A 19,823-nucleotide genomic window follows, 5' to 3' on the forward strand; every position below is an offset into this window, starting at 1 on the left:
CCTACATTGTAAATTAACACTGAAGTCATCCAGACTATGAAGGAACACATAAGGAATCATGTAGTAAACTTCAAAGTGTTAAACAATCCAAAATATGTTTTAGATTTTAGATTCTTCAAAGTCGGCTCCTTTTGCTTTGATTACAGCTTTGTGCACTCTTGGCTTTCTCTCAATCAGCTTCATTAGGTAATAACCTGAAATGGTTTTCCAACAGTCTTGAAGGAGTTCCCAGAGGTGCTGAGCACTTGTTGGCTGCTTTGCCTTCACTCTGTGGTCCAACTCATCCCAAACCATCTCAGTTGAGTTTAGATCAGGTGATTGTGGAGGCCAGGTCATCTGAAGCAGCACTCCATCACCCTCTTTCTTGGTCAAACAGCCCTAACATAGCCTGGAGGTGTGTTTGGGGTCATTGTCCTGTTGAAGAACAAATGATGGTCCCACTAAGTGCAAACCAGATGGGATGGCATGTGGCTGCAGAAGGCTGTGGTAGCCATGCTGGTTGAGTGTGCTTTTGAACCAAAAATCTCAAATTTGCACTCATCAGACCAAAGGACAGATTTCCTCTGTCCATTCCTTGTGTTCTTTGGTCCAAGCCATTCTCTTCCTCTTGTTGGTCTTCCTTAGAAGTGGCTTCTTTGCAGTAATTCGACCATAAAGTCCAGATTCACGCAGTCTTCTCCGAACAGTTGATGTTGAGATGTGTGTGTGGCTACTTGAACCCTGTGAAGCATTTAGGTGGGCTCTTATCTGGGGTGCTGTTAACTTGTGGTTTCTGAGGCCTCTAACTCTGATGAACTGATCCTGTGCAACTGAGGAAACTCTTGGTCTTCCTTTCCTGGGGCGGTCCTGATGAGATCCAGTTTCACCATAATGTTTGATGGTCTCTGCGACTGCACTTGAGGAGCCTTTCAAAGTTCTTGACATGTTTCAGATTGATTGACCTTCATTTCTTAAAGTAATGATGGATGGTTGTTTTTCTTTACTTAATTGAGTAGTTCTTACCATAATTTGGATCAGAACATAACTCAAATAGGGCTATTCACTGTATACCAACTCTACGTCTTCACAACACAAATGATGGTCTCAAACACATTAAGAGGGCAAGAAATTCAAGAAATTAACTCTTGACAGGCACAGCTGTTACTGAAAGCTGTTCCAGGTGACTGCCTCATAAAGCTGACTGAGGAAATGCCAAAGCTGTTATCAAAGTAAGAGGTGCCTACTTTGAAGGATCTAAAATATAAAATAGTTCCTGTTTTGCTTACAAACTAATTCCATATGTATTTCTTCATAGTTTGGATGACTTTAGCGTTAATCTACAACGCAGACAATTTTTAAATAATGAAAAACCACTGAATGAGACGGTGAGTCCAAACTTTTGACTGGTACTGTATGTATTATATATACATATATAAGTGATAGAGGTATAACGGTTTTGAAGCCGAGACCAAATGCAGAATACAAACATCAACGGTCTCGCGTGCCAATTACATCTTCCCGCTCCGCCACACTCTGACCACCTGACCTTCTGCCACTGCAGTTACTGCTGTTGAGCTTTCATTATATTCCTAATAGAGGCATGATAAGACATTAAAGAGAGGAGACATGCAGCAGCTTAATGAATCAACGCACACACAGACAGAGGAGGAGGATTATGTGACAGTCATGGCAGGAAAACGGAAGGATGACTTCATCACAGTAGATAACCTAATAATATGTTAGATAGGCTTTATCATAAAAATACAGTTTACCTGAGCATCTTTTTAACTACATTTATTTCTAAGCTTCTTAAAACGCATGTGTTTAAACACAGTTGAGAAATAGCTATAATGTGTGCATGTAATGAAATGCTAATTAGCCATGTGCTTATGTTGCTTATACTAGTTAGCAATGTGAATGCCCGGATAAAACACGCTGGTTTAATGAAAGCTGTAATAGTTAAAAAGCAAGTGAACTGGAAATATATCAAAATAATGTTTTTGATTTATTTTGTGGTTCATGATCCAATCATTATCAAGCCTGTGGTATTAATATTTATTTCCCCTTAAGAGAACAAAAAAAAAATAAAGGAGATATACACAAACCTTGAATTTAGAGATAATTTCACTCAAAAAATTCTGCTTTTAAAAAACAGCTGATGGTTTGTTATTCTTAAAAAAAAAAAAAAAAAAGAAAGAAATCATACATTTTAAGGACTTGTGCGTTTCCCAGATGTTTAGGTTCTATTTTGGCAGGGGTGGCTAATTTATAACCATGAAATCCAATGAGCTGCAGCTCCAGTGAGTCTCTTGTTTTATGGACAAAATCTGATTCCACTCTTTAGGAGCGGTGCGGGTGATGACAGTCCTTGCTCTGTTCTGCAGCCTCAGTGAGCTTGGCATAGCCACACATGAACCAGCTTTCCACCTGCTGCAGGTTCTGGTTAGAGTGACGCCTCCAGCTCATAGCAGATTTCCAGAGCAGAAGAAAGACTACTATGACCAAGTGCAGATGGTGGATCTGGAATCCATCTGACATCAGCATGAAATCTTCTCTGGGGAAGCAGCTGAAGCACGACTGCATTGACAGCAAGCTGGCCAGCAAGCCAGTCAATAACCTGAACTTTCAAAATAAGAGCAAGGGGGACTGTCCACTAATAAATCAATCATTGACAACATCATTCATTTCGCATGATAAATTAAAATTAAAATTGCTACAGTGAGTCACCAAATAAAATTAAGTGGCTATTAATATATCTGAGTGGCCTGCACACTTGCTAACCAAGGTGACGCTAAAAGCTCCGTGACTCTGGTCATTTGTGGCTCGGTCCACGTTGTGCTGTCTTACCTGGTCGTACTCTGTCCTGCCTCCCTGTGGCGACATGGCCAGAGGGTAGGGGCTCAGTAGACCCCTATGCCCTCCGTAGGCCTCGCCAAATGCAGGCTCCATCCCATTCATACCCGGCTGAAGAGGAGGTAAAACACACAGACACAGAGTAAGGTACAAATCCAGCAGAGTCAAGGAAGACGATAATTCGGAGGTGATGGGTGAGAGCGACTGTAGGTTTCCTGCTTTACCTGAGGCATGCCCGAGGCAGTAGGGTGTCAGGTCGCAGTCCCAACGTGAGTGTGAGTGAGTTCTGCTGCAAGAACACGACTGAGTTCAGGTCTGAGCATTGAGATGTCACCAGCGGAGACACAAGAGGGACAGAAGAGTTCATCACACAGACTGAAGTAAAGGAGGATAAAAGGAGGCAAAGAAATATGGAAGAAAGTACTTACCTGAGATTGAGTGGTCAGTGGGTCAAGGGGTTGAGCTCTTTTCACATGTCGCAGCTCACAATTTCTCAGCCTAAAGGAAAAAAACACAATAAAGACAGAAGCAAGTCAGCGTGACAATGAAACCTAGGGATGCAATACATAATACGAACAAAAAAAAAGTTGCATTGTTACATAACCCTTGGATTGTTTTATTGGCTTGATGCAGCACGCGTTGTTTGTTTGCCGCTACAGATTTTAGTTTGTTTGATCGGCACAATAGAAAGAGATGACAGCAGTACAGATGATAGAACGCAGGTTTTAAAATGTGTCATTTTAATAACAGATCTCTTAGACAAATGTGCTTCTCTGACAGGAAACATTTCACAGACGCAATCTGTGAAATTCAGTTTTGTTTGTTTATTGTGATGGTTTTTTTTTAATATATTTTGTGTTTGTGAAGCGAAACCTTAACGAGTTTGGAGCTCTTTATTGTCTGTTCAACAGTGGGAGCCATTGTTACTTACATTAGCTGGCTAGTTTTCTATTAATACATCCATTCATTTGACATGAAAAAAGAAAAACAAAAACACGCTGCTGCTGCAGAAATGTAGGACATTTCACTTCCTGAGAAAGCTCCGCCAACAATGAGCGTTTAAAACAGCAAATGCAAACGCTTTCATGCACTAGATAAAGGCTGAATTCTGTTGTGCAGCAAAGCATTCATGTGATTCTCCAGCACTTCTCATTTCACTGCTATGCGCACTAAAGGAAAGCTTTGATGTTCGCTTGGTAAATATTACTTGACCAGTACAGGATGAGGATCAATGAGCTGGAAAAGACAAGAGCTTAGATAGATAAGCTAAAGATTAGAGCGAATCATCTCTCAAAGGCAAAATTTCACTAGTTGGGTTAAAACTGTCAATAACCCAGTTTTCATGCTTTCTAATGCTGTGGGATCAAAGGCTGAAGTATGCAGGGCAGGAGGAAGCCAATATCCTAAACACTGAATATTAGCTCTTGTCCAGCTAATGGGAAAATGTGCAAAGCAAGCTAGTTTAGCTGAGCTGATGAGTTGAATTCAGATGTGTTAGCTTTTATCGTGACTGCCAAGGTCATGAACAAACAAAAAAAAAAAGGAGTCAGTACCCTTGAGCGCCTTATTAGAAACTGTTTTAAAGGATAAAATTAATGTTCCATCTTTTTTCATATATAGGATGAATATTCCATCTTTTTATACTCTCTTAACTACCTGACTGGTTCATTCCTTGTTATACTAATATCAATATTCAGAAAGAAGTTCAACAAAACCTCAATAGTATCCTCAATTACATAAGCACATTATTGGAAAAAAAAAATCCTATGTAACCTTTCAGCGTTTCACTGCTGAAGTGCTCTGATGCTGACAACAAATCACTCGTCTTTTCAAGCCAGACCAGGCAGTAAGTATAAAGTAGGTGTGGAGCCATCCAGCCTTTCTCCAGTTCCAATACCTTCCAGATACCTTGGGCTGGGCATCTGCACCTCCTCACACACATGTATCGAAACCCCTTCACTAAGACCATTTCTGCTGAGGCTTTGGTGAGCAGTAAACGGTCCTGTGTCAGGATTTTTTTCCTGTTTCTTAAGGACATGATTTTCAGATACAATTCATCTGCTGTAGGAAGTTTTTTTTAGGCCTGCCACTTCTTCTTTTGTCTGTCACTAAGCTGTCTGTTATGTGTAGACACAACACTGGTTTATTCCTTGTGTTAGATGCCTTTTATGCTTAAGTGAGTCACAGGTCAGTGTTTAAGTGGCTTAACATACAAAAAAAGGCATTCCTCTGATACAAAGACTGAAAATGAGTAAAAAAGCAGCCAATGACCAAAGAAAAACTTTGAAAGTCTTTCAGAAAGCCGGGAAAATATTTCTCAAGACCACTTTAAAAAAAACATACAAGAAATTCTGGCTCCAAATATGAAGACACGAGGGTTGGCTCAAGACATTTGCACAGCACTGTACAATAAAAAATGTTGACCCTTTGCTGTTAGTTTCCTTCATTTTTGGCCACAGCAGCTTTTTGTGACAGTGGAGAGAGACAGCAAATGGGGAAAGATACAGGGGTAGACACGCGGGCAAATTGGTGACGGGCTGGGACGCGAACCCGCGCTGTACGTACCGCAATGCGGCGTGTATGTGGTCGCCGGCCACTAAGCCACCCAGGGGCCCCAGTTTCCTTCATTTTACCAGCTAGCAACTGGTGCACCGCTGCAGACGGGTTAAACAGAATTGAATAAATCAGAACATTGGCACCAATATGTGGTGCAGCTTTTAGACTGGACAGACATCTAATCAGTGCAACTCAGGAAATAAAAAAGTCCATATAGACTCTGACCTGGGAGAGCGGGGTTCACATCCTGTATAAAGTCACAAGTCAGCATTGACCTATTTGTGGCCACATGAAGCATGTGTCAGGTACTCGTCTGTTTGGAGGGGCTTAGAATAGAAAGGGAAGAGAGACGAGAGGTGCAGGACAGGTGGGTGGCTTCTTTGCCTTTATAGATTTCTGCCTGCTCCAACAATAAACAGGAAGAAATAGTGCATTTGTTGAGGACTATTTTCAGCCACAGGGGTACACAGATTGCATGCATGATAAAATAAACTACACAGAGTATCTTCGGAATATTGAGGACGCACGTCTCAGTACAACAGTGTGACTCACTTATGTGTTTTTAATTGTTTATGAGCAACAGTGGCGCAGAGAAACACGGAAAAAGCCTTTCTAGGATTAGTTCATTGTTGGTTTGGTGCTTTCCCGTTCACAATAAGAACATTTAAAAATAAAGCCAGCCTTATCTTTTAACGTGGCGTACCGGTCCACTAAAGAACTGCTTCTTTAACGCCGGCTAATGCGGCTGAACCTGACCGCTGACCCTGCTTTCGGCTGCTGCGTTCATTAATGTCTGTGTAACCAAAACTCTGATTCTGCCTTAAAGGAGAAGAGAGGAGGCCACACTGCAAGCACTGAATACACCGGGCTCCTTTCAGATGGCAACATGATGAAACACCGAGCAACGTAAACACACACTGCAGGAACAATGCAGACCTACTGTTCAGTACCTGTGGAAAAGCCAGAGAAAGCAGCTCACACAGACCCGGTTCAGCGTTAGAGAACAATGCCATAATATGTTCTCTGTGGATTGACCTCAGGCACACAAGAATGAGGAAATGAGGATTGGCTGGGCGGTTATGACACTGCCTTGGCACCCCAAATGGAAAACTGGTATTTGGCACACGAGGCAAGCCAGCTACCAACATACTGTGTACACAAACACTTATCAGACACATACAGAGCTCTGATGCTGATAACCAACGGGTGGAACAAATATAATAATCCTGGCTTTCTGCAAATGAATAAGGGATACACGTGATTTATCACAAAGTTACAGCACTAAGAGCCTGTTTTAAATACGAAGCTCCAGGAGTTTGCGCTAAGGGTTAAAGCTGTGTAGATTATTAAGGAAGCGGTTCGCTTCTATCGACGACAGCGCTCTATTGTTGAACCAGTTTTAAACATCTCTGCACTTACTCAGAAAAAAAGAAAGAAGTAAAAGTGCTTTTGAATATGATAAATTAGAGTGACTTCTAGAAGGCCACTAAGCTACTTTCACTCTGTTGTTGGTAGAAACATTTGTGATATTTTGTCTTATAGTGCAAACAGGAGCAAACCACACACGCAAATTTGTTCCCTTCAATGGCGTAGTATTTACCATTTCCTTTAATCTTGTTTATGTGAACACAGTGCTCCTCTAACTATTTGCTGCCTCTACAAGGGAAATTTACACAATGAAACAGATACACCAAACAGACTGGTATTTATATTTGTTCACACTGCGGCTGATATAGGAGCCTTTGTGCAATAATAGCTAAGAAATCCTGTTGTGTGTGTGTGTTGGTTCAATATAGGGCATGGTCCAAAGGTCTCTTTGCTCATAAACACATTCACAGAGTTCACAGGGAGGCAACAGGAAAACAAAAAAATCAACACCAACCAATAACCATAGGCTTTACATCCAGCCAATGATGCATTTAGCCCTTTGTAAACAAGACTCCGCAAGGGAAGTGGATGCCAACACAAATGTGGCTTATGCAACAACACTGGACGCAAACTGACAAAGTAAATATATAGATGCTAACATGCACACTGCGGTAAGAAAATGGTTCATGTAGTGCAGGTTGTGCATGACGAAATTTACTTTTCCTCATTATGGCCCCCTCCGCCACAGAGGACCTTTAAATGCCTTCCCAACCTGCAGTAATTGCAGCCATTTCCAGCCTTATGTACACTTAGAGCTGACTTTTCTATTAGTCTATTATAAATGCACTGGAGCAATTATCCTGTGAACACTGTGTGGGCACAGAAAATGCAAAATAAAACTGAACCAATATCCTTGCAACAGCTTGTTATGTAACACGGGGCAGAGGATTCAGAAGAATGTGTGTCATGCCATAATGTACCCTACCAAAACACATCTACAGTACATTCAAGAGCTGCAACAGATTCATCTGAGTATTACTGATTCATCTGGCATTTGTTTATTCAACTGAATCCACTCCTGCATTCCAGAGTGACGCATTGTTTTCCCAACCCACAATAAAGAATGCAGATAGTCAATTTACTGTCATACAAATGGCATGCCGGGAAAATGACCCTGAGACTAAAAATAACATCAAAATTTAAAATGAGTTGTTGGTTATTTTCAGCTGATGAACTAGTTGATCAATTAATGAACTAACTAGTTTCAGCCCTACTGTATTCCCACAGTGCCAATAGTAAAATGGTACAACCCCGTTGTGGTTGTGGGGGTAAAGAGTATCACCATGACATCAGTGTTTCGGTTGCCATGTTTGTGTGTGTGTGTGTGTGGGGTCTCGTGACGTGAATGCCATCATCAGAGGGTTAATGAGGCTCTGGGCGGAAATCTGAGTGCCTGCCAATTTATCGCCAAAGAACACTTCCTTTTAATCACATTGTGGAGAAACTGGCTGCTATTAAGGTGAAGCTGCTGCTGCAGAAGGAGCTCAATGAAAAGGAACGAAAAGAAAAACAACCTATTTCATAATATACCAGCGATAATATGTCCAAACTGAAATAAAATTACATTTATGTCTTTTACTGTTTCTCACAAGGAATGCTAGCTAATGCATGCTGATTGGTCCGTTAAGGATTTATGGCAGAGTACACTCCCTTGACCATGTCTGTTTCCAAAAGATAACTAAAACAGACACGAGGAGCCTCCACGTGTCTGTAAGAAGCAGCAGGTTATGGTGGTTAAAAGTAACTGCTGCTTGGTGGCTACTGTTAAATTCTACTGCAAATAACTGCCCCTCCCTGAGCCTGGTACTGCTGGAGGTCACTTCCTGTCAAAAGGAGAGCTCTTCCTTCCCACTGTCACCAAATGCTGCTCACAGAGGAATGTCTGATTGTTGGTGTTTTCTCTGTAACCTTGTAAGGTCTTTACGTTACAATGTAAAGAACTGAGGTGGCCACTGCTGTGAATTAGTGCTATATATATTTATACTTAACTGAATGGCTCGCTTCATGCCTGAAATCAAAATGGCAGCTGCTGTAAAGAGTCTCATGCAAAACAAAAAGCAAAGACAAAAAAAAACAAACAAACAAAAACAAAACAACTAACAATGCCAGAAGAAAACCTCACAAAATGTCAATTTTTGGGCTCCTGCTCTATCGGGCTCTATTAATTTGGATTATCTCATCATGAAACTGAAAGTCCAGAGAGTGAGAGTTCTCGAGGACTCAGAAGTTCTTTAATGCTACACTACAATGCAACAACTAGGCAATCATCCTTAAAGCGGACGCCAAGCTAACTTGAACAAAGTACAACAGGAAGGACTTCTTATCCCTGCTGTGGCTGCTCTCTGCATGCCAGTCTGCAAGCAAGTATATAAGTATACGTCATGCTTCATGATTATGTTTTAGTAGTTTTCTAACAGTCCTGTAATTATTTATTGTTGTTGCATATACTATTATACTTTCTCCACAAAAATGTGTTTTAACACTTTCAAAATAAAAGTATTATAGTGGTAGCTGGTTATAACGCACAATTCTTATTAACCAAACACATGTGAGAGTGGAAGCAAGTCATCCTGACAGTGGACCATGAGGCAGATTTAGAGCAGTCTGACCAGACAATGAACCTTTAGCAGCTGGAGGCCTCTTCAAAAACAAACAGAAAAAAAAAAGCAACCCAAAAAACAAAACTCCAGGCTGATACCGGATTGCACAGATGAATGGAGGTTACGCACGAAGGGGAGAGCCTGGAAGTGAGAAAAAAGTAAATTAAAAAGAGGCTGTGATGGCAGAGAGTGTGGCCGAAAACAGCGAGGAGGAGGCGGGAGAGCGGGGAGGAGAGACGATCTGGCTGTCAGTCTGTCTGGGAAGCCAATTTGCCAAATTAAAGCTCCAAAAATCTGGGCGGCGGACAAAGCTCGGTCTCGCCTGGGAAATCTCCCTATCTCCAGTAATAAAATTAAATGAATAACTGCAAAGAAAAAAGAAAAAAAAAAAAAAAGAACAAACACCCAAAACGACCTGGATGCGCCCCCGCCTCTCCGTGTCCTTGGAGCTCCGTTTCCCGTAACGATGGAGAGCAAAAGTGGCCCCGTTTGCCGCCCCTCGCCTCTCTTCCCACTCCAACCAGTGCGCGTCCGCAATATTCCCGAATAAACCTTTCAATCAATCAGTGACCCGATCGGTGGAGTCGAACTGACGGGGCATAACGGTGCTGTGTGTCCGCACAGCTGGATACAACAACAGCAGCAGCACATAAAGAGCCAGAGCACGAAAGGGAAGGTGCCATGGTGGCAGCCAGCAGCGTGTCCCGCATGGCACGGCGAGCCGAAGAGCCGCGCTTCCACATCCAGCCTCTCTCTCTTCTCTTTCACAGCTCACAGTCACATCTCGTGCATTTTTTACTTTACTTTTTTTTTATTACAATATAAAAGCAAAAATTCCTACCTAAAGCAGCCACCACGCTTCGCGGAGTATCCAGCCGAGACAACAGGGATCCTTTCAGCGCACAGACAATAAAAATGGGGCGCAGCTGGCAGTGCCACCGGATGTCCAATATTAATTGTTAATACGGCCGATGTGGATCGGCTTCGGCGTTTTAACGGCCCCGGCAGCAGTCAGGTGGCTGCTTTCTGTCCACACCGACTCGGACTTTTGCTACATTAAAGTTGAGACGAAGAATAAATCTCAGAACAACTTTGGCTACTGTATGTCCACCTGCAGGTGCTGCTGCCGACTGATGGGGGTTGTTACAGGCCGAGGCAAGTTGTGCTCGCCATAAAATGAAGGGTTTGTCGCCGTGAAACTGTAAAGTTTCAACTATTAAAGAAAATAAACACCGGGAGCAATCCTGCGTGTCCGCGCGTATGGGAAATATAAGCAAAAAGGTATAAATGCATTATGGAGCGTGAAAAGAGTGTTGTAAAAGTGTAATTAGGTGCCAGTTGTTGTTGTTTTTATTATAAATCTATAGGCTAACTTGTTATGTATACCATACGGGAAAAAAATCCCATATTTCCAGATGTTTTTTTTAATGTGATCCACTGATTATTCCAAATTCAAAAGTATAGTTCTTTACCATGCAGCCACAGTGTGTAAATCCATGTGAAAGTAGCCATTTTTATCATACAAGACCATTAAAAGCCTTCATATTTTTCTATCTGTGTTTAAGTATTTGTCAATGAATTCTCGGTCGTCAAACTACGTAAACGCTTATGTATTTGCCCAAAGACACAAAGCTGCGAGACGGGCTTTACCTTAACGCGTGTCCTCGGATGTCCCCTCCGAGTTAATGCTCCTCCGGACCGGGGTAAAATGTCGGCCTCGGCCTCTCCAGATGATATTACTCCGCACCATCCACGGAGGGGGGAGAAAAGGCTCACGCATGGACAGCAGCGGTGGCCGCTCAGCCCAGAAATCCCGTTCAACCTACAGCCACATGCAGGAAGTTAGTTCACAGCAGTACCGAGCTGGCCTATATGGCGGATAAACGGGACAGAAGATGGTTGTAGGACTGTTAAACACCCCCTTCTCCACCACCACCCCGTCCTCCTCCTCCTCCTCCTCCTCCGCATGCCTCTCCCTCCCCTTCATTGGTGCAGAAACCTAACGTTTTTGGAGATGAGAGGGTGGGAGAACAGAAGCACTCAACTCTCCTCTGAAGCTAATTCCGTTTTTACTAAAGTTTTACGGGATCGTACAGCAGACCCCCCCCCCCCCCCCACCCCCCACCCAGCCACCTCCACCCCCTCTGTGTTTGACTTGGTGCCGTCCGTCAGACTCACAAAACAACACTGGAGGACACTTTTGGTGCCGGCTCCACGGGGTTAAAACCACTTTTACGGGCTCAGAGTGAAATATAAACACAAGGAGAGAGACAGAGGGCGTGGATCCGCGCGTCCTGTGGAAGTCCTGTTTGCTGTCACTGAGTAGCAGCGCTCTTGTTGCTGTTGGCTACCCTGCGGTTAGCTACAAGGTTCAGGGTTCAGCGCACCGTACAGGTAGAGAGAGGAGCTGGGAGTGACTGACCTGATCGAAATAGGAAGTGTGTCAGCTGTACAAACAGTTGCAGTTCTCATCGGCGGATTGGGGGGCACTTGAGTTTACGAATAATACCGAAGCCCGAGCGTCAGTGCCGAAACATTTGACTATCCCACTTCTGGCAGGGGCTTTCAAAATAAAAGTCGCGGCGAGGCGTAAGGTGCAAAATTTGTATTATTAACTTAGAGAATTTTTTATTTATTTATTTTTTACAGATATTCTTTTTCTTAATGCAACTTTTTGAAATAATAACTATCTCTTTATATTGACTGCATTTATAACATTTATAACTAAATGTGCAGGACAGCAATCATATTTGGGTTTGGCCACCTTTTTTTAATTTTTTTTTTTAAAGATAAACCGTACCATTTTTCTAATATTTTAATTTAATACTAATATTACAGGACTAATGCAGTCCAATATAATCTGGGATGCGCTTTTGATTGAGTCCCATCTGTTATGTTCAAGGATCGTATTTAGAATAGAACAAAATAGAATGCCTATATTTGTCATTATACAGAATGTACATTAGCCCTGTTAATAGCTTATTTTACAACCAGTTGCCCTCTCCTATCACATACCTCCTAACAGCTCAAAATTAGGTGCTTTCACACATAAATTTTAATTTTAAAGCATGTATTCTGTTGCATTTACACCCAGACGGTATGGTCAGTGTAACAAAACGTAAGACATTAAAGTAAACAAAAACTAAGGACATTTACATTCGTCCAAACATTTAAGCCAAAAACAATGAAAAAAAAATCCCCATTTTTTTTTTCCAGATTTTTTCATAAAAACGGTTTTATGAGAGTTTATTTCTGATTTGGATGAAAAACAAAATCACTTAGAAGTTATATATGTTAAGTTGTTTTGTCATGACAAACAAATGGCAAAAGCTGAAAAAGTTCAAAACATTTCATCAGGAGTTTGAAAACATCTTATGACAGCACTGATTTTTTGCTCAGCGTCCCGTGAGATCAGACTTTTATTATGAAAAACAGAGCAGCCGGTTTTGCGCTCGTTCGCTGTTTATAACTTGACTTACTAGTGAAAACGGATATAGCTTGATCTACGACACAGTGTCGTCACAGGGGCGTGGTCACACGACCCGTCTTTAAGGACACCGGGAGGACTGACGCTAGAACCCGCTGACCTCGGCGGGCCCCCGGGGCGGCTTCAGTGCTGAACCCCGCTTGAACCACTTCACCTCCATACAAAGGAGAAACAGAGGAGCAGACGGCTTTACTGTTACTGAGCCTCTCACTCCCTGGTGGTGGTATGCTCCTCACGCTTGGGTCCTCTGCCAGGGGCCTGGGAGTTTGAGGGGTCTGCGGAGACCTCTGATGTTGTGCCTGGAATCTGCGGGAGCCACTCTTCCAGTTTGGGGGTTACAGCTCCTAAGGCTTAGATATTTGCATTAATGACCAGTTAAAAAGGTGTACCTAACAAATTGACAGGAGAGTGAATATAGATATAACTGAGGTCAAATAAGTGAACTTTACAAAATGAGTTCAATAAACATAATCTGTTCAGTTACAGTTACAGTGATACATGTATTTGCTGTTCTTCAGTCTGAAGAGTCATTTCACACATAGACGTTATATCTGTGGCCACTTTGTAACTCGGTCAGTTCTTGAGACAAAATGGTTCTCGAGGCTGCTCATATTCGATATGTTCAATTATGACGATCTAGCAGCAAGGAGTAAATTTAACACAAAAATACATCATCGTTAATGAGTACATAGATTTATTTTGTAATAAGGACATACTTTTTACATTGTAATAGGAAGAAAGAACCATTTCTTGACATGTATGAAAGGGATGCGGCAGACTTCCATCACAAACATCACTACAACAAGGGTCAATAGATATTTGTAACTCTGTAAATACCTGCAAGGTAGACAGTGTGTTTATATGCTGATTATGTTTCTTTAAAAACATAATTTAATGAGCCTAATAAACATTCATTCACTTCAGGAGGAAAAGAGCATTAATAATTCTAAAATGACCGAAAAATAAAAACTACAAGATTGTTTGATTCCAGTTAGCACTTGAACAATAAATTATTGTGGATATACAAATCACAATTTCCAAAAACCAAAATGATGTGATGCTTTGTAAAATTTAAATATACCGAGCAATGGTTTATCTGATTATCTAAAATAGTAGCTCCAAACCCAGCAAGTTTGTTTCCATTCAGTTTTTTTAATTTATAGGTATAGTGTCAAATTACAACAAACAGTTGTCTCAAGGCACATTATATTGTAAGGTAAAGACCTTACAATAATTACAGTTACAATAATTACAGAGAAAACCCCAATAATCAAACAAAGCCCTGCGAGGAAGCACTTGGTGACAGTGGGAAGGAAAAACTCCCTTTAACAGGAAGAAACCTCCAGCAGAACCAGGCTCAGGGAGGGGCAGTCATCTGCTACGACTGGTTGGGGCTGAGGGGAGAGAGACAGGACAAAAGATATGCTGTGGAAGAGAGCCAGAGATTAATAATAACTAGCGATTAAATGCAAAGTGGGTATAAACAGAGTAAAAAGAGGTGAGTGAAGAAAAAAACACTCAGTGCATCATAGTACACCCCCCGAGGAGCCTAGGCCTATAGCAGCATAACTAAGGGATGGTTCAGGGTCACCTGATCCAGCCCTAATTATAAGCTTTATCATAAAGGAAAGGTTTAAGCCTAATCTTAAAAATAGAGAGGGTGTCTCTTTCCTGAATCCAAGCTGGGAGCTGGTTCCACAGAAGAGGGGCCTGAAAGCTGAAGGCTCTGCCTCCCATTCTACTCTTAAGTATCCTAGGAACCACAAGTAAGCCAGTAGTCTGAGAGTGAAGTGCTCTATTGGGGTGATATGGGACTATGAGGTCTTTGAGATAAGATGGGGCCTGATTATTCAAGACCTTGTATGTGAGGAGAAGGATTTTAAATTCTATTCTAGATTTAACAGGGAGCCAATGAAGAGAAGCCAATATGGGAGAAATCTGCTCTCTCTTTCTAGTCCCTGTCAGAACTCTAGCTGCAGCATTTTGGATCAGCTGAAGGCTTTTCAGGGAGCTTTTAGGACAGCCTGATAATAATGAATTACAATAGTCCAACCTAGAAGTAATAAATGCATGAATTAGCTTTTCAGCATCACTCTGAGAAAGGATGTTTCTAATTTTAGAAATACTGCACAAATGCAAAAAAGCGGTCCTACATATTTGTTTAATATGTGCATTGAAGGACATATCCTGCTCAAAAATGACTCCAAGATTTCTCACAGTGTTACTGGAAGCCAAAGTAATGCCATCCAGAGTAAGTATCTGGTTTGACACCATGTTTCTAAGATTTGTGGGGCCGAGTACAAGAATGTCAGTTTTATCTGAATTTAGAAGCAGGAAATTAGAGGTCATCCAGGCCTTAATGTCTTCGAGACATTCCTGCAGTTTAATTAATTAATGTGTGTCATATAATTTCATGGTTAGATAAAGCTGAGTATCATCTGCATAACAATGAAAATGTCTGAAATGTTTTCTAATATTACTGCCTAAGGGAAACATGTACAGTGTACCGTATTTTCCGGACTATAAGTCGCACTTTTTTTCATAGTTTGACCGGGGGTGCGACTTATACTCCGGAGCAACTTTTATGTGAAATTATTAACACATTAACCAAAATACTCAGACACTTGACATCTCCGTGAACCGGAGCGTTATGGCAGTCTTGCATAACCTGTGGGAGCAGTGGATGATGGATGGAGGAAGAATGCGCCACCCAACTTTCCTGGAAGTCATTGGATGGATCAACAAAGCATGGACTTCAGTGACAACTGAAACCATCCTGTCGGGATTCAGAAAGGCCGGAATAATTGGAACTGCAACTGAGGACAAGTCTGACGAAAGCAACACAGAAGAGGAAGCGGCGCTTTGTCTACCTAGTGTGTGGAGTTGTTTATAAGTGACACAGAGGATAAAGAATTCAATGGATTGATGGTTTGGTAAACTTGTTAGCATGTATGCTATGGTTATCTGAATAACTGTTAATGTTACGTTAATATACCAGACACGTACACAGTTCTTTGTGCGTCATGTAGCTGAATGTGTTACGTTAGCATACCGTAGGCGTAACCCTATTCGGCCTGTTCTTGGTCTCAGATTCTATCAAAATGCGACTTATAGTCCAGTGCGACTTATATATGTTTTTTTCTTCTTTATTATGCATTTTTTGGCTGGTGCGACTTATACTTTGGAGCGACTTTAGTCTGAAAAATACGGTAAATAAAATTGGTCCTAGAGTACTTTGTGAGAGTGAGAGTATGTGAGAGTACTTTGGGGCATAAGGCATGGATGACTTGCATGTGTGTAACCATTAATGCTGAATGATATAAACAATGCATCTATGCATGCATATACATGAACAAAATATGCTGCTGTCCAGATAACATCCTCATAACCAGGAAAGGCCTCATCTGCTAGTCACTGCATTCTGTTTGTTTAGTTTTTACACAGTGCTGCAGCCTTCTTGGAAACTGGGTTGTATACAGCAACTACTGATAACAAACCAGGTTTACTGTTATAATGTTGTTTTATTAATATGGATGCTTTTGTGTTTTAAACAAGTTTACCATGTTGCAGTCATTTAATAACCACATTTAATGGATCTTTATATTTACATTAATGGTTTATATATATATATATATATATATATATATGAAAATGATGAAAATATAAATCTTGCAGCTGCCTTATTTTAGAAATGGAGTCATACAGTTCAGCCAGCAATATATAGGTCAGCTATAGCTGCTTGTATAAACATAGTTAAATCTTAATGTACTCTCAGAGGAAAGTAGGTTGTCATGGTGCATGAGCACATTAAGCCACATTTTATGAATATTACAAAGGATAAGCTGTGTGGTGTTTGTGATTATCTGTGTCTGTCAGCTAAAGCCCATATGTGTTGCCCTCTCGGCTGTGTGTGTGAGCATGTCTGTATGTGCCCTTAAATAATATGTTGTAAATTGGCATGAACCTGTTTAAGCACTTAAGTGGGCCAAAGCTTGTATATATGTATCATACTTAATGGACAATATTAACATTTTTGCACATTTGACCAGCATACCACTGGATAGTATAAGCTATCAGGCCACTATGTTGCTTAATCATTTACCAAAATCAGGCCTGCATTTTCAGTATCGATTGTACGATTGTATTATTGTACAATGTTGCCCCACCATTAATTATTCGCAGATGAGAAGTATAAATTAATATTTTCTGTATTGCAGTGAAATATGGTCATAACTGAGCAAAACCATCTTAATTGTCCCTCCAAGTACACTGCTGTTTAGTAGTCCCTCAGTAATAAGGATTAATATTTGTCCACCTGCAAAACAAGATTTTATTTTGCTTTTTTATTTTAACTTGCTATCTCTGAATGCTTTCTTTTCAGCTCTCGCTCTGTTACAAATATTTTAAGCTACATTTCAAAATATAAAAGTTGTAATCATGTTTTTTTAATATTTATATGACTGTCATACTACTCAGTGTGATTCTGTGTCCCCTGATATGTCTCTATTGAGCTTGAGTTTATTTATACTACTTGTTTCAAATCAAATCAAAGTTTATTTGTCACATACATGGTCATACAGGGTACAGCTGGAAATGATTTGATGACTACCCTTACACTATAACACAAGATGAAGATCTTGATTGATTTTAAAGAGTGTAATCAAGAATATAACTCTATTTACTTTATTTATTAAATCTGAAAATATCAAGCCTGTTTTTTTATTCTGATAAAGATTTGTTAATTTATAGGTATAGTAAAATAATTAAAAGTATATTGTTATACAATGACAGGGTGTAAAATTTATATTGCATAATGGCAGCCTTTTGGTCACTGCTGCCCCCTATGGCTGAGAGCTGTGTCACAACAAGTGTGACACATGCACAGTGGTAGATAATTTTTTGGTGATTGTATTCAACACGCAGTAGTGTTTTCACTATGAACTGATTTTCTTCCAGTTATCAAAACTGGCAGTGTGTAAAGTACATAGGCCATAGCTACAGTGTTATTAGCGATCGACTACCTTGCTTAATTCAATGCAATCTCATACTGGATTCTAAACTTGGCATAAAAAGTAAGGAAATTTGTCTTTAGTTGATTATTATGTTGTTGCAATGATGCTTTTTGGCAATAAATCTTATATAATTGGAAAGCTTGTTTATTTCCCCTTAAATGGAGCCACATTTGGAAGGAAAATGCATTTGTGGGTTGAGCAGCAGAGTTGAGTACGTGGGTTCCACCCATGATCAACTTGCCAAATCTTCTCTGCCAATGCCAAACAGCTTATTCTGCTCACCCAACACTTAACACTGAACTTTTATATAATTTAAGAGGCTGGCCACGTGGAGTAGCTTGCCAACCAGTGTTCTAGCAATCTGCCAGATCACTTCTGCTTCTGCTTCTGTATTTCAACTTGGCTAGCTGAAACACTTGGCAGTGTTTTTGTAGTTTTGGAGAATGAATTTTTTAAATTTCATACTTATTTCTCTAAACTTCATTTGTAATTTGTGTTACTAATTAAAAGATATCCGTGAATGTGCCTCCAAACAGTCTATCGAAGTACCCTACTAACTAAAGTTGCTAGCATTAGCTGATAACTTAGCACTATAGTGGTGGCTCCAAAAACCAAGATGGTGGCTGCCACATTTGTAAAGTGGAAGTATTAAAGTGGAGGTTCACAAACCTTTGGGAGATGTCTTGGTGTCTACATTTATCTACATATATCTTTTATCCATCCATCCATCCATCCATTCATCCATTCATCTATCCATCATCTTTCGCTTATCCAAAGTTGGGTTGCTTGACAGCAGGGTATTGAGGCATTCCCATGCCAGAGGAGATATATAATCTCTCCATCAAGTTCTGGGGTCTCATCCTAGTTAGGTATGACTGGAAAAACTTCAAAGGGAGGGACCCAGGAGGCATCCTAACCAGAGCCCCAAATGACACAGATTTCTTTCAACATGCCAGAGCAGCGGCTGTATCCTGAGATCCCTCCGGATGTCTGAGCTCCTCATGACATCTCTCAGTCATTACCCAGATTTCATGACCATAAGTGAGGGCTGGTACATAGATGGACTACTAAATCGAAAGCTTCATCTTTCAGCTGAGCTCTCTCTTCACCTCAACAGTCTGGTACAGTGCCTGCAGTACTGCTGATGCCACACCAATCCGCTAGTCCAACTCATGCTTCACCTTCATATCATTTGTGAATAAGATCCTAAAATACACAAACTCCCTTGCCTCTCTCCCCAAACCAAGAAGGAGCATTACACTGTTTTCCAGCAGAGAACCAGACTTGGAGGTTCTGATTCTTATCCCAGCCATTTCATATTTAGATGAAAACTGTTCCAGTTCATGCTGAAAGTCATACTCCGATGAAACTAACAGAATTACATCAGCTACAAAATGCAGGGATGCTTTTCTGAGGTTCACAAAGTGGATACATTCCTCACTCTGGCTACACCTTGAGATCCTGTCCATCAAGTCAAAAATAGAATCGGCGACAAGAGGCAACTAGAAGAGTCCAACATCCACTGAAAATGTGCTTGACTTTATGCCAAGAACGCGAATGCAGCTCTCTTTGGTTTTACAAGGACGTGATGGCTTGTAGCAGCAGACCCAGAACCCCATTCTCATCTTCTCTGAGTCTACAAAACACATGTAGACTGGATGGCCCAACTCTCATGATCCCTCCAGAAGTCCTGCAAGGATGAAGATCTGTGCCACTGTTCCACAGCCAGGACAGAATCTGCAATGCTCCTCTTAAATGCAAGATTTGACGATTGGCTGGAGCCTCCATTCCAGCACCCTGAAATAAACTTTCCTTGGGAGGCTGAGCAGTGTAATACCCCAAAAGGTTTCCCCTTTTTGAAAATGGGAACCACCACTCCAGTCTGCCACCTCACAGATCCTGTCCCAG

General features: G+C 41.1%; 1 protein-coding gene across 7 annotated transcripts in view; it reads right to left on the reverse strand.

The window, feature by feature from the left end:
* LOC115780661 (CREB3 regulatory factor-like) overlaps positions 1 to 11,973 on the reverse strand; it is a 36,225-nt gene extending 24,252 nt beyond the window's left edge. Inside the window, exons 1-5 of one of the 7 annotated variants that reach the window (XM_030730020.1) lie at positions 11,839 to 11,973; positions 11,067 to 11,238; positions 3,261 to 3,330; positions 3,057 to 3,121; positions 2,827 to 2,943 (exon numbers count right to left, since the gene is read on the reverse strand). In XM_030730020.1, the coding sequence (XP_030585880.1) occupies positions 2,827 to 2,943; positions 3,057 to 3,065 (126 nt within the window). In that variant the 5' untranslated portion in view covers positions 3,066 to 3,121; positions 3,261 to 3,330; positions 11,067 to 11,238; positions 11,839 to 11,973. Of the gene's footprint in view, positions 1 to 2,826; positions 2,944 to 3,056; positions 3,148 to 3,260; positions 3,331 to 10,257; positions 10,454 to 11,066; positions 11,333 to 11,594; positions 11,698 to 11,838 lie in introns of those variants that run through there. The other 6 variants (XM_030729975.1, XM_030729992.1, XM_030730027.1 and 3 more) reach the window with 6 other exon arrangements.
* Between the last annotated feature and the right edge of the window lie 7,850 nt (positions 11,974 to 19,823).

This window comes from Archocentrus centrarchus, chromosome 1, assembly GCF_007364275.1.
Source record: "Archocentrus centrarchus isolate MPI-CPG fArcCen1 chromosome 1, fArcCen1, whole genome shotgun sequence".
Taxonomy (NCBI): Eukaryota; Metazoa; Chordata; class Actinopteri; order Cichliformes; family Cichlidae; genus Archocentrus; species Archocentrus centrarchus.